At 39.7% G+C, this 25,256-nt stretch overlaps 1 protein-coding gene across 1 annotated transcript in view; it reads right to left on the minus strand.

Annotated features, from left to right (window-relative positions):
• SLC26A8 (solute carrier family 26 member 8) overlaps positions 1-25,256 on the minus strand; it is a 74,770-nt gene that overhangs the window by 12,538 nt on the left and 36,976 nt on the right. Inside the window, exons 8-14 of the mRNA XM_055330366.1 lie at positions 12,212-12,359; positions 10,482-10,595; positions 4,698-4,775; positions 2,129-2,224; positions 883-989; positions 733-802; positions 23-115 (exon numbers count right to left, since the gene is read on the minus strand). Coding sequence (XP_055186341.1) covers positions 23-115; positions 733-802; positions 883-989; positions 2,129-2,224; positions 4,698-4,775; positions 10,482-10,595; positions 12,212-12,359 — 706 coding nt within the window. The remainder of the gene's footprint in view (positions 1-22; positions 116-732; positions 803-882; positions 990-2,128; positions 2,225-4,697; positions 4,776-10,481; positions 10,596-12,211; positions 12,360-25,256) is intronic.

Raw genomic sequence — 25,256 nt, forward strand, 5'->3', positions numbered from 1 at the left:
AGGCAGGGAAGGAAGCCATTACCTCTTTCAACAGCTTGTGCTTTAGGTGATCAACATTGACAAATGTGATGGAGTTGCAGCACTGGAAGATTTTCAGCCCAGGAAGGTTTGTAACCTGCAAGACAAAATGTAAAGGGAAGGGCAATTTCTCAGCTCTTTTATGGAGTGAGAAAAAAAAATCTCTAGAATCCAAGGAGAATCTGTATTCCTTCTTATAAGAGGCCAGAATTAGCAAGTTCTTTGCTCTCATTTTCACCCCCTGCTTTTCCTGCTTTCTTCTTCCCCCTCTATTTGTTCTTTTCTTTTTCTTAACCTCCCTCCCCCTAAAGGATATGATCCTTAACTGGCTACTGTACTCTACGGATCAACCTACTTAAGTCACCCACCTCTGCCTTCCTGCCTCACTTTCCCTGCTTTTGCAGATGTGTATCTATAGTGCAGCCAACAACAGCAAAGGGATTTTTTTTTAATTTTATTTATTTATGAGAGAGAGAGAGAGAGAGAGAGAGAGAGGCAGAGACACAGGCAGAGGGAGAAGCAGGCTCCATGCACCGGGAACCCGATGTGGGACTCGATCCTGGGTCTCCAGAATCGCACCGTGGGCCAAAGGCAGGCGCCAAACCGCTGTGCCACCCAGGGATCCCCAGCAAAGGGATTTTATAGGAAAACTAAGCAGCGAGCCTGGGCCTGCTCATCCTCTGAGCAAAGGAATGGACTTATTTGGAATCTTACCTCCCGATAGTCATTGAAGCTTCTATAAATGTTAGTGTTAGGGATCTGACCCAGGAGGAGAATCTTAGTTCTGAAAGGAAAGGTATTTGCTTTTAGGTCATAGTTGCCTTATCTCACCGTGGCCAACCTCCTATTACCGAGACAAAGTACCTGTGTGACTGAACAGTGATGATGAAGAAGGCAAAAGCTATTGAAACAAGTAGTCCAACATCCAGTCCCAGGAAAATGGCAGATGTGAATGTCACCAACCAAATGATCTTATGGAAAAGAGGAAGAAAGGCAGGGGAAGACCATGACAACAAGCAGAATTGAGAAAATCACCAGTTCTATCTCTCAGCTCACCTTCCCCCTCCCGCTCCCTCCCAATGCCTAGAATTTACAAATTCTATGGCCATATGGACTGACACCATCATAAATAATTGGGTTCCAAGTCTGTCTAGCAATTCTTGTAGGCATCCTTGGTCATTTCTCTCTTCAATTCTCTCTTGAAACCTCAGGTGCAAAATAAGGATGACAATATCTACTTTATAGGTTCTGTTAAGATTAAAAATACTCATCCTAAAGCGACCCAGAACACTCACCCAATGAACGGTAGTTGCTATTTTGAGGCCTAGCATGGTTATGGTGAACCTTTAGCAACCTTTCCAGGCCCTTACCCCACTACCTTCTCCATCAGTCTCAGCAGGTGACCTGACTCATCTTCACAGAGCAGATAGGCTGAAACTCGCTTAAATATTCACTTACCCCTTCACCTGCTACTTGTTAGTATCCGCATTAACTTTCCCCCCTTCAGTCTGATCCTGTTGGAAATGCTACCCCTCCTACTGGGACTAGAAGTGGCACTGGTGTACTGTACCACATCTTCCCTTAGCTCCTTAGGGACCTGGATCCGAAAACTATCCCCTTTCATGTCTCTTTGCCTCTACTGGGTCCATCTCCTCTCATTATATTATGTTCCTCATCTTTTTGCTCTTTCCCCTCTATGTCCCCAGTTATATACTCTGGAGGGAAAGGGTGCTCCACGGGTTATTCTGCCTGGCAAGATACTACCTTCTTTTAGTATGATTTGTGCCTCCTGGAATATGTTCACACTAATTGGAATAAAAGTCATTCAACTATGTCATGTATGACAAACCCTTTTTAGTAGATTTGCATCTAACTCTAGCCACCTAACTCCTTTTTATTTAATTTTTTCATTCCTCTGGGATGAGGTCTCAGTATCTCCATGCACCAACAACCTTGACTACCTTTTTCTTTTCTTTTTTTTTTTTAAAGAGTACTAGTTATCAAAGAATTGCTAGTGATCTTTACTCTGATCTCTTTTGTTTGTTCTCATTCCCTCTTTCCAACCTTCCTTTCTGTCTTCCCCTATCTCAGCAAGAGCATCTATACTTACACAATCATATTGGTTCTGCCTCCACAGACTGGGTAGGTTGTAAATGATTTCAAGGTATGGTAGGATGTTGCTCAGAATAATACCAGCCAGCACAGCCTATGGGATAAAGGTAAACCCTACTTCATTTTCCCTTCGGGGATAAAACTCCCAAATCTTCACAAAGGAATCACACACACACACACACACACACACACACACACACAAGTCAGCCATGCCACTCAAAAATGTAAAAATCATCAGGACCTCAAAGCAAAATCTAACCTACTTGAAGAAACACTTTCTTGTTTTCATGAAGTCCCTGCGCTAGCTTAACATTTCTTAGCCTTTTCCTAGCCATCTCTCTTCTGTATGCTCTGACTGGGAATTAGAACTGATCCTATTACCAGGGATGGTTGGGTCCAAGCTTACTCTGGTTTTCTGAGGTTACTCAGTGACCAGTGGACTCAGTAGGTTAGCAGAGGAGGGAAGGGCAAAGATGAAGTCAGCAGAAATCACTTCTTTCCCATCTTCATCTTCTTCTCAGTCAAGAATCTCTAAGTGTTCTGCAATTTGCAGGGAGATGTGGTGGGAGGGAAAAAAAACTCAATCTCACAGAGATTTTGCAAGATCTTTGGCTTGAACAGGGAATATGAAGAGGAAACAAATCTTTTCATAAAACAATATGTAATAAAAATTTTACCTTTCTGAACATTAAGGTAAAATATGCCCATGTATAAAGAAAGAAGTAAACTTATATATAGGGGGATCCCTGGGTGGCTCAGCGGTTTAGCGCCTGCCTTTGGCCCAGGGCGCCATCCCAGGACTCCAGGATTGAGTCCCACGTTGGGCTCCAGGAATGGAGCCTGCTTCTCCCTCCTCCTGTGTCTCTGCCTCTCTCTCTCTCTCTCTGTGTGTGTGTCTATCATAAATAAATCTTTAAAATTTTTTTAACTTATGTATCATTTCTATCATCCAAGAGATAACTATTGTTAACATTTTGGTTCCTGCTATATATTTTTTCACACAAAATTGAAACAATAGTGAAGGTACTATTGTGTATCATGTTTCGTTTTATTTTGTTTTTAAATGTGTTGGTGCCCTTTCTAACCAGTTGAGATCCTAGCCAGGATGCTCCACTGATTTCTCCAATAAGAATTTTATCACAAGCTATACATAATCTCTCAAGGAAGGAAAGGATCATTCATAGTTTAATATTCATAGAGTCCCATTATTATAGCAATTCAGATATTCCACTGATCAGATGGTGTTCACATCTTCTCACCCAGAAACATCCTAACTAGATGCTATAAAAATAATGTGACATAACATGGTGAGCCAAAAGCAAGGGTTGTTCTGTCCCCAACATATTTATAATAAAGGAGTGTAAAAAAATATATATATATATATAAAATAAAGGAGTGCCCTTAGTGAATTCTGACAGATTTTTGTTTGCAATTTTAAAAAATTCTGATTCTTCTAAAGAAAAAATATCACTGTTCGAAGTAAACTAGTGAGTGGCCCTCCTAAAATAGACACTAAGAATTATAGCACCAAAGGTGCTAAATAAGCTAAATTCTGGAGATGACTTCTGCTGGGAATCAGAGGACAGCTTGTGTGATACATACAAGCTTAATCCCACCTTCTATGCATAGATTCTGGGGCAGAGTTCCAAGAGCTCTGAATCACAAGAGCTGAAGGCAGCAGGAGCCTTGAGGTGGTCCTGCTCTTCTGAAACCTGATATTCACCAGGTGGGAGAGGTGTTCAAAAGGATGGGGATAACATTGGCAAACACTCCGGCTTCAGGGATTGCCACCTCAGTGTGTAACCAAGCTGTTCCACCAGTCATGAGACCTCCTCCCACCTCCCTTCGTACTATCTAAAAATGGCTAACAGGAACATTAAAGAAATTTAAAAGGAAATTATAGCCACTGAGCTTTGATCTGTATTGTAACAAAGAACAAATTGATTACAGCCCATAATCAACATACCTGGCATCTCTAAATGCAAGGTGATCAGTCTCTCACAAAGGGAAGGAATGGCACGGCACATAAGTCTATAGAGGTGTCCCAGCTGAACAGAGTTAAAACTCAACTTTTAGAGCCTGCTTTCTAATGTAAACTGATCACAAGGCAGAGAGGCAGTAATAGGGGATTGAGTTCATATGAATGCAGAACAAGGCCTTCTGGAACCATCTTAGGAAAACAGATGGCATGAATACAGAATGAGTTTCCAAGCCTGAGTCGGTGAGGGGCGTTCTGGCATCTGAAGTCTATTTTGGTCATCTTTAACTGAATCCCTACTTATAAAACTTACTTTATAGCTTATGCAATAAAAAGAAGATTAATGAGAATGAGAATAGTAACTATAATACCTAATATTTTTTGAGCACTGATGATTAGTGCAACACCGTTCTCTCTATATTATAAACGTTACTTTATTTAACTCCCAATCCTGTGAAGTAGATGCTATTATTTTAAAGGAAAGGAATGGGAGGACAGGGTGACCACTGGGGACAAGGTGAATGCCCCACCAGGATGCAATCTGGAGATCGGATCTTTCTTCACTCAGTTATTTATTAATTCTACTTACATTTGGCAGTTCGTTGAAAAAGTGTCCCACCTTCACCATGAGGAGCAGCATCACACCTGCGCCTACCAGAGATGCAAACTGAGGAGACAGAGCCAGTTGGAGAGAGACCATCAGGAATGTATTGGTCCCTGTCTGCAACTGAGGCCTCTGCTTGGTGAGAAGCATGTTATTTTTGTCTTAAAAGGAGTTGCATGTAACCATCCAGCATAAGTGCATTTTTGTTGAGCTGACATTTTCAGGTATTGTCAAAGTGCTAAACATACACTAGGTACTCAAGAAATGCTGGTTGAATGAATGCATGAAGGTTTTCTGAAAAGTGCAAAATTGTCTTGGGTATTTGAATCTTTATTGCCCTCGCTTTGCGCTGTGAATCTGGAGTCTCCTAAGGTCAGGCTTGCATTCCTTCCCAACTTTTAATTCCTCCTGGAACACTCTAGAAAAACCTCAGTAGACTCAACACTGTCAGCCTCCAAATCCAAACTGTCCCACTTCCCCTATCAGTAAATACCTCACCCCTCACTTTCTTGTTGGAGCTTGGATAGCTTCCTTAAAGCGTCAGTAGCGTTTCACCTTAATAATGCAATGATAATCATTTCTGATGTTCCTACTTCAGTTTTTCTCTGCTTCATTGCCATAAAAAAAATTTATGAATGTGAGTTGGAGCTGCAGAATGCAATTCTGGGTCCTATTCTAGCTGGGTGGATGACTGGGCTCAGGGGTGCTTGGTAAAGAGTGGTTCTGATTGGCAACTACAGATGGCAAGCTGGGTGACATAGTTCCCTGTAAAGTCTCAAGGCTCTCTGGATATAGTCTTGAATTTACTATGCCCTCTATAGATAAATTTCCATCATTTAAGCCCCTTAGAACATATACTGATACAACACAGTATAATGTCCCATTGCGTTGAGGGATGAATGTGGGGGAGAATAAAACAAACCACATATTGGAACGATGGCATATATAAGCAAGAACTATGGGAGTCCCTCAAACTAAACCATTAATGATTTAGCAATGATTCTCTGATTTTTCTCTTCATTTCTTAGGCATGAAAAAAAGAAACAAAAAACTTCCTACTGGATTCCCTCTTGCAGCTCACTGCTGTCTGCATACAAATGAATCACTGAGAGTGATAGCAAGGAAAGCAATTCCTACTTCCTTCCTTCTCATCCTGCTGCTTTGTAAATGACACCGTGTGGTGGTAGTGTTGAAAGGATTTGGGAAAACGGACCACTACAGTGGAAACTCAGGAAGTTCTAAGGACAAACATTTTATACCCTGTAGAACTGAAACAGGTAATTGAGACCATAAGCTCCTCCAGCCAATGTACACATCAGCCTGTGGCTGGATCTAGTGTAAGTGTCTCCCTTTGGATGGTCTTTGTTGGCACTATGGAAAAACTACTTTAATTAGCATAGGAAAATACCTCAGGACTTTTCCCTTCTACCACTTCTTTTTTGTTGTTATTTGTTTTGTTTTTGTCTGGTTTAGTTTTTTGGTTTTTTTTGGTGTCCCTCACTAGGCTTGACCTACCTAACACCTCTTTTTTCCAAGTTCTTCTGATTGAAGGAAACAAAGATATGCAAAAGCTAAAAAAAAAAAAAAAAAAAAGCTGCATAAAACCTAGATTTAAATGAATACAAATCAGACACTGAATCCCATAAAATTTGCTCCTGAGAGAGGGTTGGGAGGCCTGCCAATTAACTATGTCTTCCTTGGCTGTGCACGCAAAGGAGTGGGCTTTGGGATCAGAGGGCCATCCTGGTGGCATTGGGCCTTTAGGAGGATGTTTGATGGCTCTCAGAATCTCATTCTCAGTGTCTGAACAAGATCTAAAGACAGCAAGCATGTAGAACTTTACATCTCATGTATATTTTGCTATTCTGCTCTCATTTTCCATCATTTTCCCAGGTTTTCTTGACCAAAACTGACCCTGCCTTCTCCTTGGGAATTCGAGGTACTGTGAATTCCCACAAGCCACAGCCACGATTGACACGCAGACCCTCAGACACCAATTACTCCATACAGAGTAGGTTCTATGAAGTCAAAAAGTAGATTGCCAAGCACTGGCCAGGACCCTAGAGACCTGGGGTAGAAGCTATGATTTTTGAACCTCTTAAGTGACAGGCACTGCGATAGGCATTATTATCACCTAATTTAATTCTCATAACTGAAAAGATATCTTTATCCCCATTGTATAGATGAGGACTAGAGCCTCAAAAACCAAACTAACTTGCCCAAGGCCACACATCTAGGAACCACTGAGTCAGGTTTCAATCTACCTGACTGACTGGCTGGTTCCAAGATCTAGGCTTTCTCCAACTGCCCCATTTGCTTCCTCTAAAAAGATAGGCACACTTCTTTCTTTTATAAACTCTTTCTTTTATAATAATCTTTAAAGCAGTTTTGAGAACCTGGGGACATGGCAAGAAGGCCAGTCCTCGGAAAGCAGGGAACAAAAGGAACAGAATCATGCAGAACAGGGAAACCCAGTGGTCAGAACGAGATGAGCTGGAAGATGGAGTGGGGGACAGACCTGGCCACAGGTCTAGGGCTCTTCATATCCCCTCTGCCATGGCCTACCAACACTATAGGCCCAGACCATGGCTGGAAGAGCCAATAGGTTTTGCTGCAACCAGTGAAGACAAGAGGGTTCTAGACAAGCAAAGATACATATACACAGTTTGTATTAATGCCAGATTAAAAAAGTAAAGGAGTCTTTGGTGGCAAGTCAGGTCTGAGAGGTACAGAGCCAGCTCCTAGCTTCTCTTTCCTATAGTCCTGAGGAACTTCAGAGAACTGAGAGTGTTCTCAGGCAAAGTGATTCAAAAGTCCCCAAAGAGAAGGGATAGAAAGAGTACCCCACTGCTGTGGGATGAAGAAGGCCAAGTGAGTCTCAGAGGCCTTTGGTTGTCCAGATCAGAAACTCAGAGTGGAGGCTGGTGAGCTCCAGTGCCTGCCTCCAGGGCCAGGGGCCAGCAGCATTCTCTGCTCCAATCAGCGATTTATCAGGCAAATCAGGGTTTCAGGGAAGGGTTGACCAGCATCCCTAGGAGAACCCCGCCCCTCCGTGAAGTGTCATGGCCCCCCAGGGAGAGTCATTGGTTAGGGGAATGTGCTACCCCAGGAGAACAATGTAGGAGCAGAAAATAGAATGAGAGCCACAGGCTGTCTTTGAAGCGGGCACTTTGTCTGACAGGCTAAACACAACTCAGGCTGACCTAAAGCCCTTCTTCCTTCCTGCCTTCTATACATATCCTAACCTTCTTTCAATGATCCACAGAAGTCCACTTCCTCCATCCTTCTCCTTTTTGTAGTATTTATGGCACTTGAAATTATATGACTTATTCTGCACTTAATGTTACTTGCCCTGTGATTTAGTTTTTTCCAACTGTGCACCATTTCTTCCTAAATTTATATTACACTTACCTACTGAATAAACAAAGCATGTTGTTAAAAGTTAGTGGGGACTAACTTCCCTTTCTTTTTTTAAATTTTTGAAAACAGGGGGATCCCTGGGTGGCTCAGCAGTTTAGTGCCTGCCTTCAGCCCAGGGCGTGATCCTGCAGTCCTGGGATCGAGTCCCACATCGGGCTCCCTGCATGGGGCCTGCTTCTCCCTCTGCCTGTGTCTCTGCCTTTCTCTCTCTCTCTCTCTCTCTCTCTCTCTGTCTGTCTCTAATGAATAAATAAAATCTTAAACAAAAAAATAAATAAAATCTTTAAAAATAAATAAATAAATTTTTGAAAAAAGATTTAATTATTTTATTTGAGAGAGAGAACATTAGCAGGGGGGAGGGGCAGAGACACAGGCAGAGGGAGACGCAGGTCCTCCTCAAACGAAGGAGAAGGAGAAGCAGGCTCCTTGCTGAGCAGGGACCCTGATGGAGGGCTCCATCCTAGGACCCTGAGATCATGACTGACCCAAAAGCAGATGCCTAACCAACTGAGCCACCCAGGTGCCCTGTCCATTTCTACTTCTTATCATGAAATCCTCTTGTTTTGACTTCAACATTTGTGTACACGTACAGAGAACATCCTTCTTTTTAACATAGCCCATCTTCTTTCTTTCTGTCAAATGGTGGTGGAAAAGGACTGCTACACCTTACAGGCCAGCGTGGACATGACAGGGTCTTACTCTAGACCCAAGCTTTTATCCCTTCTGACTTTTATTGGCTTTCACCTTACATTTTACCTCCATTTGCCCAAAGACGGAGACAATTTGTCTTCTGCCATTAAAGTGTAGTGACTATTCGTCTGACACTTCAATTTCTACCACGTATCTATGGCCTAGGCCCGTTGTTGACTTCCATCAATGTTTCTTTGCCCTCTGAATCCTGACCCATCCTCTGGGCTCACTCCAGTTTTGATTCTGACAGATCTCTGACATTTCATCATGCTGCATAGCTGAGCTGGGGCACCTCCCATGTGGTAGAGCTGGAATTTGTATCCAGTCAGTTCAGAACCTGGGGACACTGGACTTAGAAAAATCTCATGCTTGCAATTAGACAGACAGTTGGCCTTCAGAGCCTTCTCTGTCATCATCCTCCAATTCTCTCTCCCCTCTGACCCACACATTTAGTTTATTAATTCAGCATACCTGAGGAGAATCTGACCTAGATAATTTGCTTATATTCATAGGAAGAATGGTCATAAATTCCCTAGGCTCATCTAGCCAAAGGACTTACTCTCCATCATGAAAGCCTCTTGCCATGCCCCTTGAGGAAGCTAGGAAATTTCCTAGTTCTTTTTTTTTTAAATTTTTTAAAATTTTTTTTATTTATGATAGTCACAGAGAGAGAAAGAGAGAGAGGCAGAGACATAGGCAGAGGGAGAAGCAGGCTCCATGCACCGGGAGCCCGATGTGGGATTCGATCCCGGGTCTCCAGGATCGCGCCCTGGGCCAAAGGCAGGTGCCAAACCGCTGCGCCACCCAGGGATCCCAAATTTCCTAGTTCTGCAGCAAGGATGGAGACAGTTGTATTATGGCTTTCCCAGACAAGAACTGGGTATATATCCTTCCACAGAAAACAATGTTAAGAGGTGATGGTTAGTTCACCTGAAATATTATTATTTGCAGGATGTTACACGGAAATGTTTTTTTACAGGCTAATACATAGACACTTTTCATGTAGAATAATATTTCTATAGAAAATGGCTTTCAAGTCCTACGTTGACAAATGGCTTTTAAGACAAAAGTCTAAGCAAAAATTTAGGCAAGAGTGTAATCCAAGTTCTTCCAAGAGATCTTCCCTAACAAACATAACATTAAAGCAGCAACATGGGGCGCCTGGGTGGCTCAGTCAGTTAAGTGTCTGCCTTTGGCTCAGGTCATGATCTCAGGATCCTGGAATTGAGCCCTCGCCTCCACCCCCACCCCTGGTTGGGCTCCTTGCTCAGCAGGGAATTGACTTCTCCCTCTCCCTTTGCCCCTCCCCTCTGTTCATGCTCTCTCTTGTTCTCTCTCTCAAATAAACAAATCTTAAAAAAAAAAAATAAAGCAGCCACTGGATCAAATTAATAAAATACTCTTCTGTGAAGGGTATTATATATTTATTCATAGAGACAGAGAGAGCGAGAGAGGCAGAGACACAGGCAGAGGGAGAAACAGGCTCCATGCAGGGAGCCCAACACAGGACTCGATCCCGAATCTCCGGGATCATGCCCTGGACTGAAGGTGACGCTAAACTGCTGAGCCACCCGGGCTGCCCTTGTGAAGGGTATTATAGATAGAAGGTTATGAATAGATATGTTTTTATATTAGAGAGAAAATTCTATTCTAACATACCTGTTGTCTTCCTCCAGACTTATCTTGGATAATAGTCCTGACAATAGCACCAGTAAACACACAGGATCTGAAAAATGAGCTGACGACATTGCAAAGGCCGATGGCTATTAAATCCTGTAAAGAAATGGTGAACACATTTGGCACACTGGTTGTTCAAGAGTGCAGGTTTGAGTTGGAACTCAAGGTATACTGTCTATTTCTTTATGTATGATGATAAAATTGTTTCCATCACTTCAGACCACACTGAAATATTCTTAGAAAGAACAAAAGGAGAGTGAATCTGATTCCTCGATTAACTTGAATCTTCATTTTAGCTAGCCATCATAAGAAAAGTACTTTTTCAAAGTAAGGAATGAACTTTTTGATGAGGCAACAGAGGATTAGCTGAGGACAAAGCACATTGATAAGTCCCTGAAACAGGGAAAGGGACATTTCTCTATGGACCCAATAGCCTCAATGTTCGTACTTTGCTAAGGGCAAAAGGCAACCGTAGCCTGACCCCCAGGATCCTGTAAGCCTACTCTAACATATAAAAATTCCTTTAGAAATTTCCTTTATCTCTAAACCCCATCTCTATACATATTGGCAACCATCCCCCAAGCACATGGCCCACTCATACACATCTGAAGGGTCTCATGACTCAGGATTTATTAGACTAATAAGTGATCTTTTCCCAACAACAGCTGGCCCCCTCAAGGTCCTGGAAACCTTGCTTCCAAAATCCCTTAGACACTTACCCTATCCCTAACCACCTCCCAACTCCCACATATATAATTAGCCACTCCTCACAGGCCTGGGGCAGCAGCTCTTCCTGCCCACCAGTCCTTTCCCCTGCTTTTTAATATATATTTTTAAGATTTTATTTATTTATTCGTGAGAGACACAGAGAGAGAGAGAGAGAGAGAGAGAGACAGAGACCCAGGCAGAGGGAGAAGCAGGCTCCATGCAGGGAGCCCGACCTGGGACTGGATCCCAGGTCTCCAGGATCACACCCTGGGCTGAAGGTGGCGCTAAACTACTGAGCCACCCAGGATGCCCCCTGTCTCCCTGCTTTAATAAAACCACCATTTTGCACCAAAGATCTCTCAACAATTCTTTCTTGGTCGTCAGCTCTGGACCTCACCTGTATTCCAAAACTTCGTCACTTTTTGTCGTATTATTCCCTTTCACATGATTACGGAACTTAGAACAGCAGAGGGAAACAGTACTATTTTTTCGTCCTCCCTTCTATACTATCTCAAAATCAAAGTGGGACACCTCTGGCTTCCGTACTCTCTTTGGAGTACTAGGAAAAGGGCCTTACTTAGAATAGTGGGGAGATTAAACAAACAAAGTAGGACTGTTTCTGGGAGAGCAATGTAATTATGTTAGTAGCCTGTTTTTTACTTTCCCTAACATTTCTTATTGCGCCTCAGTATGTGGTTGACTCCTGAAGACTTGGAAAGAAAGACAAAATTAAGAGGAGAAGAGTTCTGCTAGCTTAACGACACGATACCATATGTTATCATCTTGCCTCCCTACATCATAGCTGTTTGGGGGGAATAACACTCATGTTAATTTAAGTGACTTCAAAGTTAAGCATGCCACACTCCTCAAAAATCCTTTGGTAATTATAATTCAGATTATGGTCCCACTGATTACAAAGAATGCAGTCTTCGTGTTAGGAGGCTCAGATGAGGGAACAAACCCTTAAGGGTCAGAGGAAATAATAGGAAGGCCTGTCATCTCACCTGGTTGGAATTCACATGGTAGTTATGGTAACTGGCAATCTTCTTGCCCAAAAATATGAGCAGAGAGGAGCTCACTAGAGCTAAGGAGAAGGCTTCTAAAATAAGTTCAGGAAGAATGTTCAAATCTGGCGTCACAGGAAACAGGAAGCTGGAATAAAATGATGGAATCATTCCTAGATAGCAGAACAACTGGTTGGCCCCTCCCCCACTCCAGCCTTATCATGTGGGGTGGGCGGCCCTATCCTTTTTCAAAAATAACAATAAGAGATAAGAAAGGCAACTGAGGCAGCAGCCTGCCGAAACTGCAAGCAAACCCAACCAGGTTACAGAAGCTATTGTGAGAATATCTCTGCTATTTTCCAGGTCAATTTTTGCCATGTAGCAATAGCAACGAACAGGACAGGCAAGCCATAGAGATTGATAGAAAATGGCTCATTTACGCTGTCAGAGACTGTACCAGTGGATAAACAATGGGCAGATAGCATGTCTGAGATGGTTTAGAGCTAAAAAGCTCAATGAACTCCATTCTTGTCACACTCAAATCCTTCAGGGTATAATTTTAGTCGCTGTCCTTTGTACAAATTACTTCCAATTCTACCCATACCTTCCCTCCTGTAGCTTCTCACCCCCCAATTTCTTTGTACTGTGGTAACATGGGATCTATCATCTTAATTATTTTTAAGTGTGCCATTCAGTGATGGTAAGTACATTCATAAATGTGCAACCATCTCTATCATCCACGCCCATCAATCTTTCACTCTTTAAAACTGAAACTCTATTAATCCAATTAACCAATAACTCTCTGTCTCCCCTTTCCCTGACCTTGGCAACAACCATTCTCCTTCCTGTCTCCATGATTTGGTACTCTAGGCATATAAGTGGAATCATACACTGTTTTTTTGTGACTTAGTCCACTTAGCATAATGTCCTTGAGGACATCCATTCATGGACACTTATGGTTTCTTCCACATTTTAGCTATTGTGAATAATGCTGCTATGAGCATTATGAGCATGGGTGCATAAATATCTACTCAAGACCCTGCTTTCAAATTAGGAGGGTATATATCCAGAAATAGAATTGTAATTCTATTTTTAAATTTTTGAGGAAAAGCCATACTGCTTTCCATAGTGGCTGTACCATTTCACATTTATACTAATAGCATACAAAGAAATCTATTGCCTCATCAACACTGATTATTTTCTGTCTTTTGTAAATATGTATATATATACATACATACATAGATGTATATATATATATGCATATGTAGCCATCAAAATGGGTATGAGGTGGTATCTCATTATAGTTTTGATTTGCATTTCTCATATGATTCGTGATATTGAACATCTTATCATGTGCTTATAGGCCATTTGTATATCTTTGGGAAAATGTCTATTCAAGTCCTATCCCCATGTTTTGAGACAGGTTGTTTGCTTTTTTGTTGTTGGATTTTAGTATATGTGCTGCCGAAGCGAGCACATTGTTGTTGGATTTTAGAAGTTCTCTATATACTTTGGATATTAATCTGTTATCAGACATATGATTTACAAATATTTTCTCGTATTCTGTGGCTTGTGTTTTTACTCTATCAGTAGTGTCTTTGATGCATACAAGTTTTTAATTTTTATGAAATCCAATTCATATTTTGAATTTTTGTCTGTTTTTCTTTTGTCTATTTTTTCTTTTATTTCCTGTGCTTTTGATGTCATATCTAAGAAATCATTGCCAAATCCAATGTTATGAAGTTTTGCTCTATGTTTTCTTCTAAAAGTTTTAGGTTTTACATTTAGGTTTTTGATAGATATATATTTTTAAAGATTTTATTTATTTATTCATGAGAGACACAGAGAGAGAGGCAGAGACACAGGCAGAGGGAGAAGCAGGCTCCATGCAGGGAGCCCAACATGGGACAGGGTCACACACCCTTGGCTGAAGGTGGCGCTAAACTGCTGAGCCACCTGGGCTGGCCGGTCTTTGATATATTTTGAATTGATTTTTGCATACAGGATCAGGTAGGAATCCCACTTAATTTTTTTGTGTGTGGATATCCAGTTTTCCCAGCATCATTTGAAAGATTGTCATTTCCCCATTGAATGGTCTTGGCAGGCTTGCCATTTGAGTATATATACAAGGGTTCATTTCTGGGCTCTCCATTCCATTCCATTGATCTATATGTCTGTCTTTATGTTGGTACCACACTGTTTTGATCACCATAGCTTTTTTTTTTTAAGGATTTTTTAAAATTTTTATTTATTTATGATAGTCACACACACAGAGAGAGAGAGAGAGAGAGAGAGAGAGGCAGAGACACAGGCAGAGGGAGAAGCAGGCTCCATGCACTGGGAGCCCGATATGGGACTCCATTCCAGGTCTCCAGGATCGCGCCCTGGGCCAAAGGCAGGCGCTAAACCACTGCGCCACCCAGGGATCCCATGATCACTATAGCTTTGTAGTAAGTTTTGAAATTAGGAAATGTGCATCCTCCAGCTTGTTCTTTTTCAGGATTTCGTTGGCTATTCAAGGTTCCTTGAAAGTCTATGTGAATTTTAGGATGGGCTTAATTTATTTCTGTGAAGAACATCACTGGGATTCTGATAAGGATTGAATTGAGTCAGTATTCTGCTTTTTGTATTATTGATACCTTAACAATATTAAGTCTTCCAATGTGTGAACATGGGGTATATTTCCATTTATTTATGTCCTCTTTAATTCCTTTCATCAGTGTTTTGTAGTTGTCATTGTACAAAATTTTTATCTACTTGGTTAATTCCTAAGTATTTTCATTATTTGATGCTATTGTAAATGGAACTGTTTTCATATTTTTTTCTCAGATTGTTCACTATCTGTGTATGGAATAGCTACCGACTTTAGTGTTTTGACTTTGTATCCTCCTACTTTGTGAAATTTGTAATTCTAATTATAGTTCTAATAGTTTTTTTGTGGGGAATCTTAGGAGTTTCTACATATAAAATCATATTGTCTGCAAACAGATAATTTTACTTCCTCCTTTCTATTTTGGATGTCTTATTTCTTTTTCATGATTAATTGCTCTGGCTAGAATTGCTGCTCCTATATTGAATTGTTGTGGTAATAATGGGCATCCTTGCCTTAGTTCTGATCTTGGAGGAAAAGCTTTCAGTCTTTTATCATTGAATATGATGTTTGCTGTGGATTTTTCATATGGTTTTTGTTATGTTGTATCAGTTTCCTTCTATTCCTAGTTTGTTGCATGCTTTTATTTTGAAAGAGTGTTGGGATTTTGCCAAATGGACATAATTATGTCTTTTAATTCTTTCATTCTGTTAATGTTGTGTATTATATTGATCTAGTTTTGTGTGTTGAACCATCTTGCATTCTAGAGATAAATTTCACTTGTTCATGGTGTATAATCCTTTTAATATGCTGCTAAGTTTGGTTTGCTAGCTATTTTTTGAGGATTTTAGTAATCATTGTTAATGTTCATAAGTTTTCTTTTCTTGTAGTGTCTTTGTCTGGCTTTGGTATCTGGGTAATGCTGGCCTTATAGAATAAGTTGGGAGGTGTTTCCTACTCTTCTCTTCAATATTTTGGAAAATTTTGAAAAGGATTGGTATTAGTTCTTTAGATGCCTGTAGAATTCACCTATGAAGCCATCATGTTTAAGGCTTTTATTTTTGAGGATATTTTTTATTACTATTTAAGAAAAATTTATTTGAGAGAAAATGAGAGGGGAGAGAGAGAACAAGCAGGGGGAAGGGCAGAGAGAGAGAAGCAGACTCCCTGATGAGCAGGGAGCCCAAATGTGGGACTCTATCCCAGGACCCCAGGACCATGACCTGAGCCAAAGGCAGACACTTAACCAATTAAGCCACCAAGGCACCTGATATTTTTGATTACTGATTCAATCTCCTTACTAGTTATAGGTCTATTTGGATTTTGTTTCTTCATGTTTTTGTCTTGGTAGACTTTGTATTTCTAGAAATTTTCCATTTCATCTATGTTATCAAATTTGTTGGCCCATAGTTGTTCATAGTACTCTGTTATAATACTCTTTATTTCTGTAGGATTGGTAGTGATATCCTCATTTTAATTTCTAATATGTCTCCCTTTTTGTCTTAGTACATCTAGCTAAATATTTGTCAGTTTTGTTGATCTTTTTAATGAACCAACTTTTGTTTTCATTGATTTACTCTATTGTTTTTCTATTCTCTATTTCATATATCTTTGCTCTAATCTTTATTTCCTCCCTCTGCTAGCTTTGGGTTTAGTTTGTTCTCCTGTTTCTACTTCCTTAAGTTGTAAAGTTAGGTTGTAGATTTGAGGTCTTCCTTGTTGTTATTTTTTAATTTTTTAAAAAAGGATTTTATTTATTCATCACACACACACACACACACACACACACACACACACACAGGCAGAGACACAGGCAGAGGGAGAAGCAGGCTCCATGCAGGGAGCCCAATGTGGGACTCGATCCCGGGTCTCCAGGATCAGGCCCTGGGCTGAAGGCGGCGCTAAACTGCTGAGCCACTAGGACTGCCCGTTGTTGTTGTTTTTTTTAATATAAGTGTTTTTGGCTATAAATTTCCCCTTTGGCACTGCTTTTTCTGTGTACCATATGTTGTGGTATATTGTGTTTTTGTTTCATTCTAATTTTTCCTGTAACTTCTTTGATCCATTTGTTTAAGAGTGTGTTAATTTCCAGAAACTTGTGAATTTTTATTTTACTTTTATTATTGATCTGACTTCATCTCATTGTGGTGAGAGAAGATACTTTGCATGATATCTATCTTTTATAATCTTTTGAGACTTAATTCGTCACCTAACATGTGGTCTATCCTGGAAAATGTCCTGTGTGCCCTTGAGAAGAATGTGTATGTTATTGTTGTTGTTTAGAGTGTTCTGTATATGTGTGTTAGATCTAGTTGGTCTTATCTTAATGGTTAAGTCCTCTGTCTCCTTTCTTATCTTCTGCCTGGTTGTTCTATCCATTACAAAAGTGTGATATTAAAGTCATCAACCTTTCTGGTAGAACTTTCTATTTCTCTCTTTGATTCTGTCCTTTTTTGCTTCGTGTATTTTTATGGTTTGTCATTAGGTGTGTAAATGCTTATAATTGTTTTAACTTCTTGGTGTATTGGACCTTTTATAACATACACTGTCCTTCTTTGTCTCTTGTAAACTTTTTAAATTTAAAATTGATTTTGTCTAATATTGGTATATTGGAATAACCAGTCCTGCTTTCTTTTGGTTACTATTTGCATGGAATATCTCCCCCCCCTTTTTTTTTGGAATATCTTTTCCCATTCTTTCACTTTTAACCTACTTGTGTCTTTGGATCTAAAGTGTGTCTCTTACAGACAGCATATAGTTGGATCATGTGTTTTATCCAATTTGCCAATCTCTGTCTTTTGATTGGATAGCTTAATCTATTTACATCTAATGTAATTACCAATCAGAGGAACTTACTTTTATTATTTTGCTCTTTGTGTTCTATAAGCCTTATAGTTTTATATTACCTTCATTTCCCATTACAATCTTCTTTTGTGTTTAGTTGATTTTTTTAATAGTGAAATGTTTAAATTCCTTTCTAATTTCCTTTGTGTATATTCTATAGTTATTTTCTTTGTGGTTACCATGGATATTGCATTTAACATCCTAGAGTTATAACACTAGTTTGAATTTATACTAGCTTAATAAGGTACAAAATCTCTGCTTCTTTACGGCTCTATCCCCACTCCTTTTGGTTGTTGATATCACAAAATTATATCCTTAATACACTGTGTACCTCAAAACAAAATCTAGTAATTTTTTTTAAATTTATTTATTTATTTGAGAGAGAGAGAGAGAGAGAGAGAGAGAGAGCAAGAGAGAGACTAAAAGCAAGAGGAGAAGAGGGAGAGGGAAAGACATACTCCCCACCAATCAGAGAGCTCAATCCCAGGACCCTAGGATCATGACCTGAGCTGAAGGCAGACACTTAATCAACTGAACCACTCAGGTGCCCCCAAACTAGTAATTTAAAAAAATGCATTGGTCTCTTAAATTACGTAAAAAATAAAATATGGAATTAAAAACCATTGTTAACAATACTAGCTTTTTAAACTTACCAGTATTGGGCAGACCGGGTGGCTCAGCGGTTTAGCACTGCCTTCAGCCCAGGCTGTGATCCTGGAGACTCGGGATTGAGTCCCATGTCATGCTCCCTGCATGGATTCTGCTTCTCCCTCTGCCTGTGTTTCTGCCTCTCTCTCTCTCTCTCTCTGTGTCTCTCATGAATAAATAAATAAAAATCTTTAAAAAGAATAAATAAATTTACCAGTATTTACCTTTATTGAGGTATTTATTTCTTCATACAGCTTTAAGCTACTCTCTCATGTCCTTTTATTTCATGCTGCAAAACTCCCTTGAGCATGTCTTGCAGGGCATATCCACTGGTAATAAGCTCCCTCAGCTTTTGTTTATCTGGGAATGCTTTAATTTCTCCTTCACTTTTTTTTTCCTCCTTCACTTTTGAAGGAAAATTTTGCTGGATATAGGATGCTTGGTTGACAGTGTTTTTTCTTTTAGCACTTTTTTTTTGTTTTTTTTTAAAGATATTTATTTATTTATTTATTTATTTATTTATTTATTTATTTATTTATGAGAGACACAGAGAGAAAGAGAGGCAGAGACACAGGCAGAGTGAGAAGCAGGCTCCACACAGGGAGCCTGACATGGGACTCGATCCCCGGTCTTCAGGATCAGGCCCTGGGCTGAAGGCAGCACTAAACCGCTGAGCCACCTGGGCTGCCCTGTTTTTAAGATTTTATTTATTTATTCATGAGAAACAGAAACAGAGGCAGAGACATAGGCAGAGGGAGAAGCAGGCTTCCCAGGAGGAGCCTGATATGGGGCTTGATCTGGGACCCCAGGATCATGCTCTGAGCTGGAGGAAGACGCTCAACTGCTGAGTCACCCAAGAGCCCCTCTTTTAGCACTTTGAATATGTTGGTCTATTGCATTCTGGCCTCAAAGTTTCTGATGAGAAATCTGTTTGTTACTTTATCGATAAGCCCTTGTGTATGATGAGTCACCTCTGTTTTGGCTTTCAAGATTCTCTTTGTTTTTGAAGTTTGGTTATGTATCTAGGTATGGGTCTCTTTGAGTTTCTCTTACAAGGAATTTGTTGGACTTAGACATTTACATACATGTCTTTCATCAAATTTGGGAACTTTTCAGCCATTTTTTCTCACATTTGTTCCCATCCCTTTCTTTTTCTCTTCTTCTGAGACTCACATAAAATTTATGTTGCTCTGTTTGATGGCGTCCCATAGGTCCTTAAGACTCTGTTCACGTTTCTCTAATCTTTTTTCCTCCCGTTCCTCAGACTCAGTAATTTCCATTATCTTATCTTCAAGTTCACTGTTTCTTTCTTCTGAGTGCTCAAATCTGGTTTTGAATTCCTCTAGTAAAATTTCCTTTCAGTTATTGTACTTCTTAGCTCCGTAACTTCTTTTTAGTTTCTTTTTCAGTTTTCTATCTCTATTTCAGTATTTCCATTTTGGTCATACATTGTTTTCTTGATTTTTTCCACATTTTCCTTTAGGTCTTTAAGTATTTTAAATACAAGTGTTTTAAAGTCTTGGTCTAGTAGGTTGGCCATCAGGTCTTTTTTCAGGGCAATTGTTGCTGCTGCTGTTTCTTTTTTCTTTTGAATGAGCCATACTTCCTGTTCCTTTATATACCTTCAGATTTTTGTTGAACTTTGTATATTTGAATCTAATAATGTGGTAACTCTGGAAATCAGATTCTTCTCATTCCCAGGGTTTGCTTTTTTTTTGTAATTGTTTTATTGTTGTTGTTTTTTAAGGTTTATTTTATTTTATTTTATTTAAGATTTTATTTATTTATTCATAGACACAGAGAGAGAGAGAGAGAGGCAGAGACACAGGCAGAGGGAGAAGCAGGCTCCATGCAGGGAGCCCGATGTGGGACTCGATCCCGGATCTCCAGGATCATACCCCAGGCTGCAGGCGGCGCCAAACCGCTGTGCCACCAGGGCTGCTCTATTGTTGTTGTTATTGTAGGTTGTTTTTGTGCCAAGGATAAGCCTGATGTATAAACTTAAGTTTTTCTCAGGGCTTTTCTGAGCCTATGCCTTTCTCTGCATGTGTGGTTACTTTCTAATTTTCCTATATATGCAATTATTTTTTAATGTCCTGATCTTTAGTGTATGACTTCCAAAGGGGTGGGGGGGAAACAAAGAAGGAAAAAAAAGAGGTGCTAGACCTGTAAATCCCTTGGAATTCACTTTTTCCGGGGGGGGGGGGGGACTTGCAACAATGGGAGTGAGGTGCAACGACAATGACTGTTTACTTTTTTGTCTGCATCCCTGTGATCAGAAGCAGCAATCAGCAAGGAGAGCAAAGATCCCCAAAATTTGGAGGACAGGGTCTTCTTTGCCCATGTTTGCTCCCGCGAGCAGTGTGCAAGTTGCTCCAGGAAACATCTGCACAGTTGCCTGCCATAAGGCTGGGTTTGGGGATGGTAGCTGCATTGTGCTACAAGCTGAAATTTACTGAAATTAATTACAATTATCATCTATGCCTTCCCCTGGAAGTTACAGGCCTGATTCAATAGGCTACAGAGTTACAAAATAGTTATATCAGACACATTCTGCAGGTGCAATTTTTGTCTAGGTAGGGAGAGAGATTCCTCATGCTTCCTATTCCACCATCTCCTCAAATCCTCTCTAACCTCCCGTTGTTATGAGGTCACCAGAATGTTGAGACTTGTCCATATTTCTGGTAGTTGTGGCCATCTAATTCTATTTAGTCAATACATACAATTTCTACTAAGATCACACCATATAAAACACTGCCAATCTCATAACCATGACTAGAACTTCTTCCCAGGTATATCTCCCACCATATTGTTAACTAAGAAACTCTCGTTAAGACAATATACTTTCTTTTTTGTCAGTATTACTATCAGATTGCTGCTCAGAGAATTAAAGATTATCCTGATTCTTGTAGGAATGGATGTTTGTTTGTGTATGGGTTTAGGAATTTCACTCTGTTGTCCAGAGTATAGAAGTCAGCTTCTTGTATGGTCAGTTTTAGGCTGACTTCTTAGGAGTCAGAGACTGTTTTTGGTTCCCTTCATATGGACGCATCATTGAATACCACTCATAAATATTTGGTAATTTATTTTTAAAATGGGACATTTCCAAATACTTACAAAAGAAGAAAGGATGGTATAGAGTTCTTAGGTGCCCATCATTCACTTTCAACACTTAATTTATAATCAATCTTATTTCATTTGTACTCCTACCCACTGTCTATTTCAAGATTATTTTGAAGTGAATACAAGGCATTATGTATTTTTAATTGTAAACATTTAGTGTACCCATCCAAAAGATATACACCAAAAGATTATTACCAGTTTATCAATATTATCAAATATACAATTAATGTTCAAAATTTCCCAAATGTCTCATAAACATATGTTTTACAGTTTGTTCAAATTAGAATCCGAATAAGGCCTATATGTTATAATTGGTTGCTAGGTCTTTTAAATCTCTTTCAAGTTGTAGGTTCTTGTTCCATATTCTTATTTTTCTACCCTGCAACAAAAGCTGTTGTTATTGTTTTTAAAGATTGTATTTATTTATTCATGAGAAACACACAGAGAGAGGCAGAGACACAGGCAGAGGGAGAAACAGGCTCCATGCAGGAAGCCCCACTCGGGACTTGATCCGGGGTCTCCAGGATCGCCCTGGGCTAAGTCAGCACTAAACCACTGAGCCACCCGGGCTGCCCAGGATAGGGTTTTTTGGGGAAAAATAGTTCACAGGTGGTGGTGTATACTTCTGTCAGGAGGCACACAATGTCTAATTGTCTTTTTAAAAAACTATAATGACTCTCATTTTAGAGAGTGCCTGGGTGGCTCAGTTGGTTAAGGATCTGCCTTCTGCTCAGGTCATGATCTCAGGGTTGGGATTGAGCCCTATGTTGGGCTCTGCACTTTGTGGGGAGTCTACTTAGGGTTCTTTCCCTCTGTCTCTACCCCTACTTGTGCTTGTGCTCTCTCTCTAGAATAAATAAACAAATCTAAAATAAAAGATTGTTCTATTCCTGTGAAAAATACTATTGGGATTTTGATAGAATTGCATTGAATCTGTAGATTGCTCTGAGTAGTATGAACACTTTAACAATATTAATTCTTCCAATCCATGAGAATGGAATATTTTTCCATTTGTGTCTTTTTAAATTTTTCATCAATGTCTTATAGTTTTCAGGGTACATATCCTTCACCTCCTTGGTTAAATTTATGCAATTTTTTTCATGCAATTGTAAATGGGATTGTTTTCTTAATTTCTCTTTCTAATAGTTTGTTATTATGTCTTTTTGTGATGTTAACAGATGATACACTAATATCCCTTAATGGTGATGTCTTAATTCTAGAATTCCTTCTCCCTTAAACAGCTATAATACTTTTATAAAGTGAAATGTCTTGTTATCAACTATTTGGATACCCTAAAGAGCAGTTTTTATAGGAAAGGCATGATAAATACTTAATTTGTTCTTTTTATTTAACAATTTTAAAAATAACACGTTGGTTTTATAGCATCTTAGAGGGGTGAAAAAATGAATTTGCTCTTTTAGAAGGTTTACATTCACAGATTTAAATATATTTTATGTGTTTGGCCAAAAAAAGTCTCAAAGTGATATATAGATTCAATGCAATCCCTATCAAAATATCAATGACCCTTTTTGCAGAAATTGAAAAGCTGATCCTAAAATTTAAATGGAATTGCAAAGGACCCCTAATAGCCAAAACCAATCCTGAAAAAGATGAATAAAGTTGGAGGGCACAGGGTTCTCCATTTCAAAATTTAGTACAAAGCTATAGTAATTAAGACTGGTATACAGGGCAGCCCGGGTGGCTTGGTGGTTTAGCGCCGCCTTCGGCCCAGGGCATGATCCTAGAGACCCCGGATCGAGTCTCGCATCGGGCTCCCTGCATGGAGCCTGCTTCTCCCTCTGCATGTGTCTCTGTCTCTGTTTCTGTGTTTCTCATAAATAAATAAAATCTTAAAAAAAAAAAAGACTGGGATACAGATCAATAGAATAGAATTGAGAGTCCAGAAATAAATTCAAACATTTATGGTCAATTGATTTCAGACAAGAGTGCCAAGACCATTCAATTGGTAACGAACAGTCTCATCACCAAACAGTATGGAGACAACTGGGTATTCACATGCAAAAAGATGAAATCAGAGCCTTATCTTACAACATATACAGCAATGAACTCAAAATGAATTGAAGGCCTAAAATGTAAGACCTGAAACTATAAGATTCTTAGAAGAAAACATAGGGGTAAATCTTTATGACATTGAATTAGGCAATAGTCTCTTAAATGTAATACCAAAAGCTCAAATAATAAAGGAAAAAATAAATTGGATTTCATTGAAATAAAAAATCTTTGTGCTTTCAAGGATCTGTTGAGAAAGTAAAAAGATAACCTATAGGGCAGCCCGGGTGGCTCAGCGGTTTAGCGCCGCCTTCGGCCCAGGGCATGATCCTGGAGACCCAGGATCGAGTCCCGCATTTGGCTCCCTGTGTGGAGCCTGCTTCTCCCTCTGCCTGTGTCTCTGCCTCTCTCTCTGTGTCTCTCATGGATAAATAAATAAAATCTTTATAAAAAAAAAAGATCGGGATCCCTGGGTGGCACAGCGGTTTGGCGCCTGCCTTTGGCCCAGGGCACGATCCTGGAGACCTGGGATCAAATCCCACGTGGGGCTCCCGGTGCATGGAGCCTGCTTCTCCCTCTGCCTGTGTCTCTGCCTCTCTCTCTCTCTCCCTGTGTGACTATCATAAATAAATAAAAATTAAAAAAAAAAAGATAACTTATAGCATAGGAGAAAATACTTGCAAATTGTATATCTGAGAAGGTCTCGTATCCAGAATTCCTACAACTCAACAACAAAAGGACAAATAACCCAACTAAAAGTAGTCTTAGGACTTAAATATTTATTTCTCTAAAAAGATATACAAATGACCAGGAAGCACTCTCATTTTAGAGAGTGCCTGGGTCAAGATGCTCAACATCATTCGCCCTCAAATGCAAATCAAAGCCAGAGTGATATATCACTTCATACTCACTAAGAGGGTAATAACAACAATAATAACAAAAAATAACAAATGTTGGTGAGTGTATGAAGAAGTTGGAACCTTGTGTGTTACTGGTGAGAATGCAAAATGGTGCAGCTGCTGTAGAAAATTTCTGGCAGCTCCTTAATAAGTTCAACATAGAATTACCATATGAAAAAAAAAAAGAATTACCATATGACTCAGCAAATCTACTCCTAAGTATAAACACCAAAGGAATGATAACAGGTACTCAAAAGAAAACCTTGCACATGAATGTTCATAGTAGCACTATGACCAAAAGTTGGAAATAACTGAAATGTCTTTCAACTGATGAATGGATTAACAAAAGGTGGTATATCCATATAATGGAATATTATTCAGCCATAAACAGGAATGATCCATGGTATAATATGGATGAATCTTGAAAACATTATGCTAAGTGAAAGAAACTGGAGTCAAAAGACCACACATTTTATGATTCTATTGCAGAATATGCACATCTCTAGAGTCAGAAAGTAGAACATGTGACTCCTGATCCTGGGGCTATGAGTTCAAGTCCCATGTGTGGTGTAAAGTTTACTTAAACTAAAACATTAGGGCACCTGGGTGGCTTAGTTAGTCAAACATCTGCTTAAATCTTGGGTCGTGATCCCAGGGTCCTGGGATCGAGTCCTGCATTGGGGTCCATGTTCTGTGGGGAGCCTGCTTCTCCCTCTCTCTCTGCCTGCTATTCCTTCTGTTTGTGCTCTCTTATTTTGTGTCTGTCAAAAAAATAAATAAAATCTTAAAAAAAAAAAAGTACGTCAAGTGGTAGCCAAGGGCTGTGGAAGGGGACAAATGGGATAAGGCTTCTTTTTTGAGGGTGATAAAATATTTTAAAATTAGATAGCAATGATGGCTGTACAACTTTGAGAATATACTAAAAGTGAGT

This window comes from Nyctereutes procyonoides, unplaced genomic scaffold, assembly GCF_905146905.1.
Source record: "Nyctereutes procyonoides isolate TBG_1078 unplaced genomic scaffold, NYPRO_anot_genome, whole genome shotgun sequence".
Lineage (NCBI taxonomy): Eukaryota > Metazoa > Chordata > Mammalia > Carnivora > Canidae > Nyctereutes > Nyctereutes procyonoides.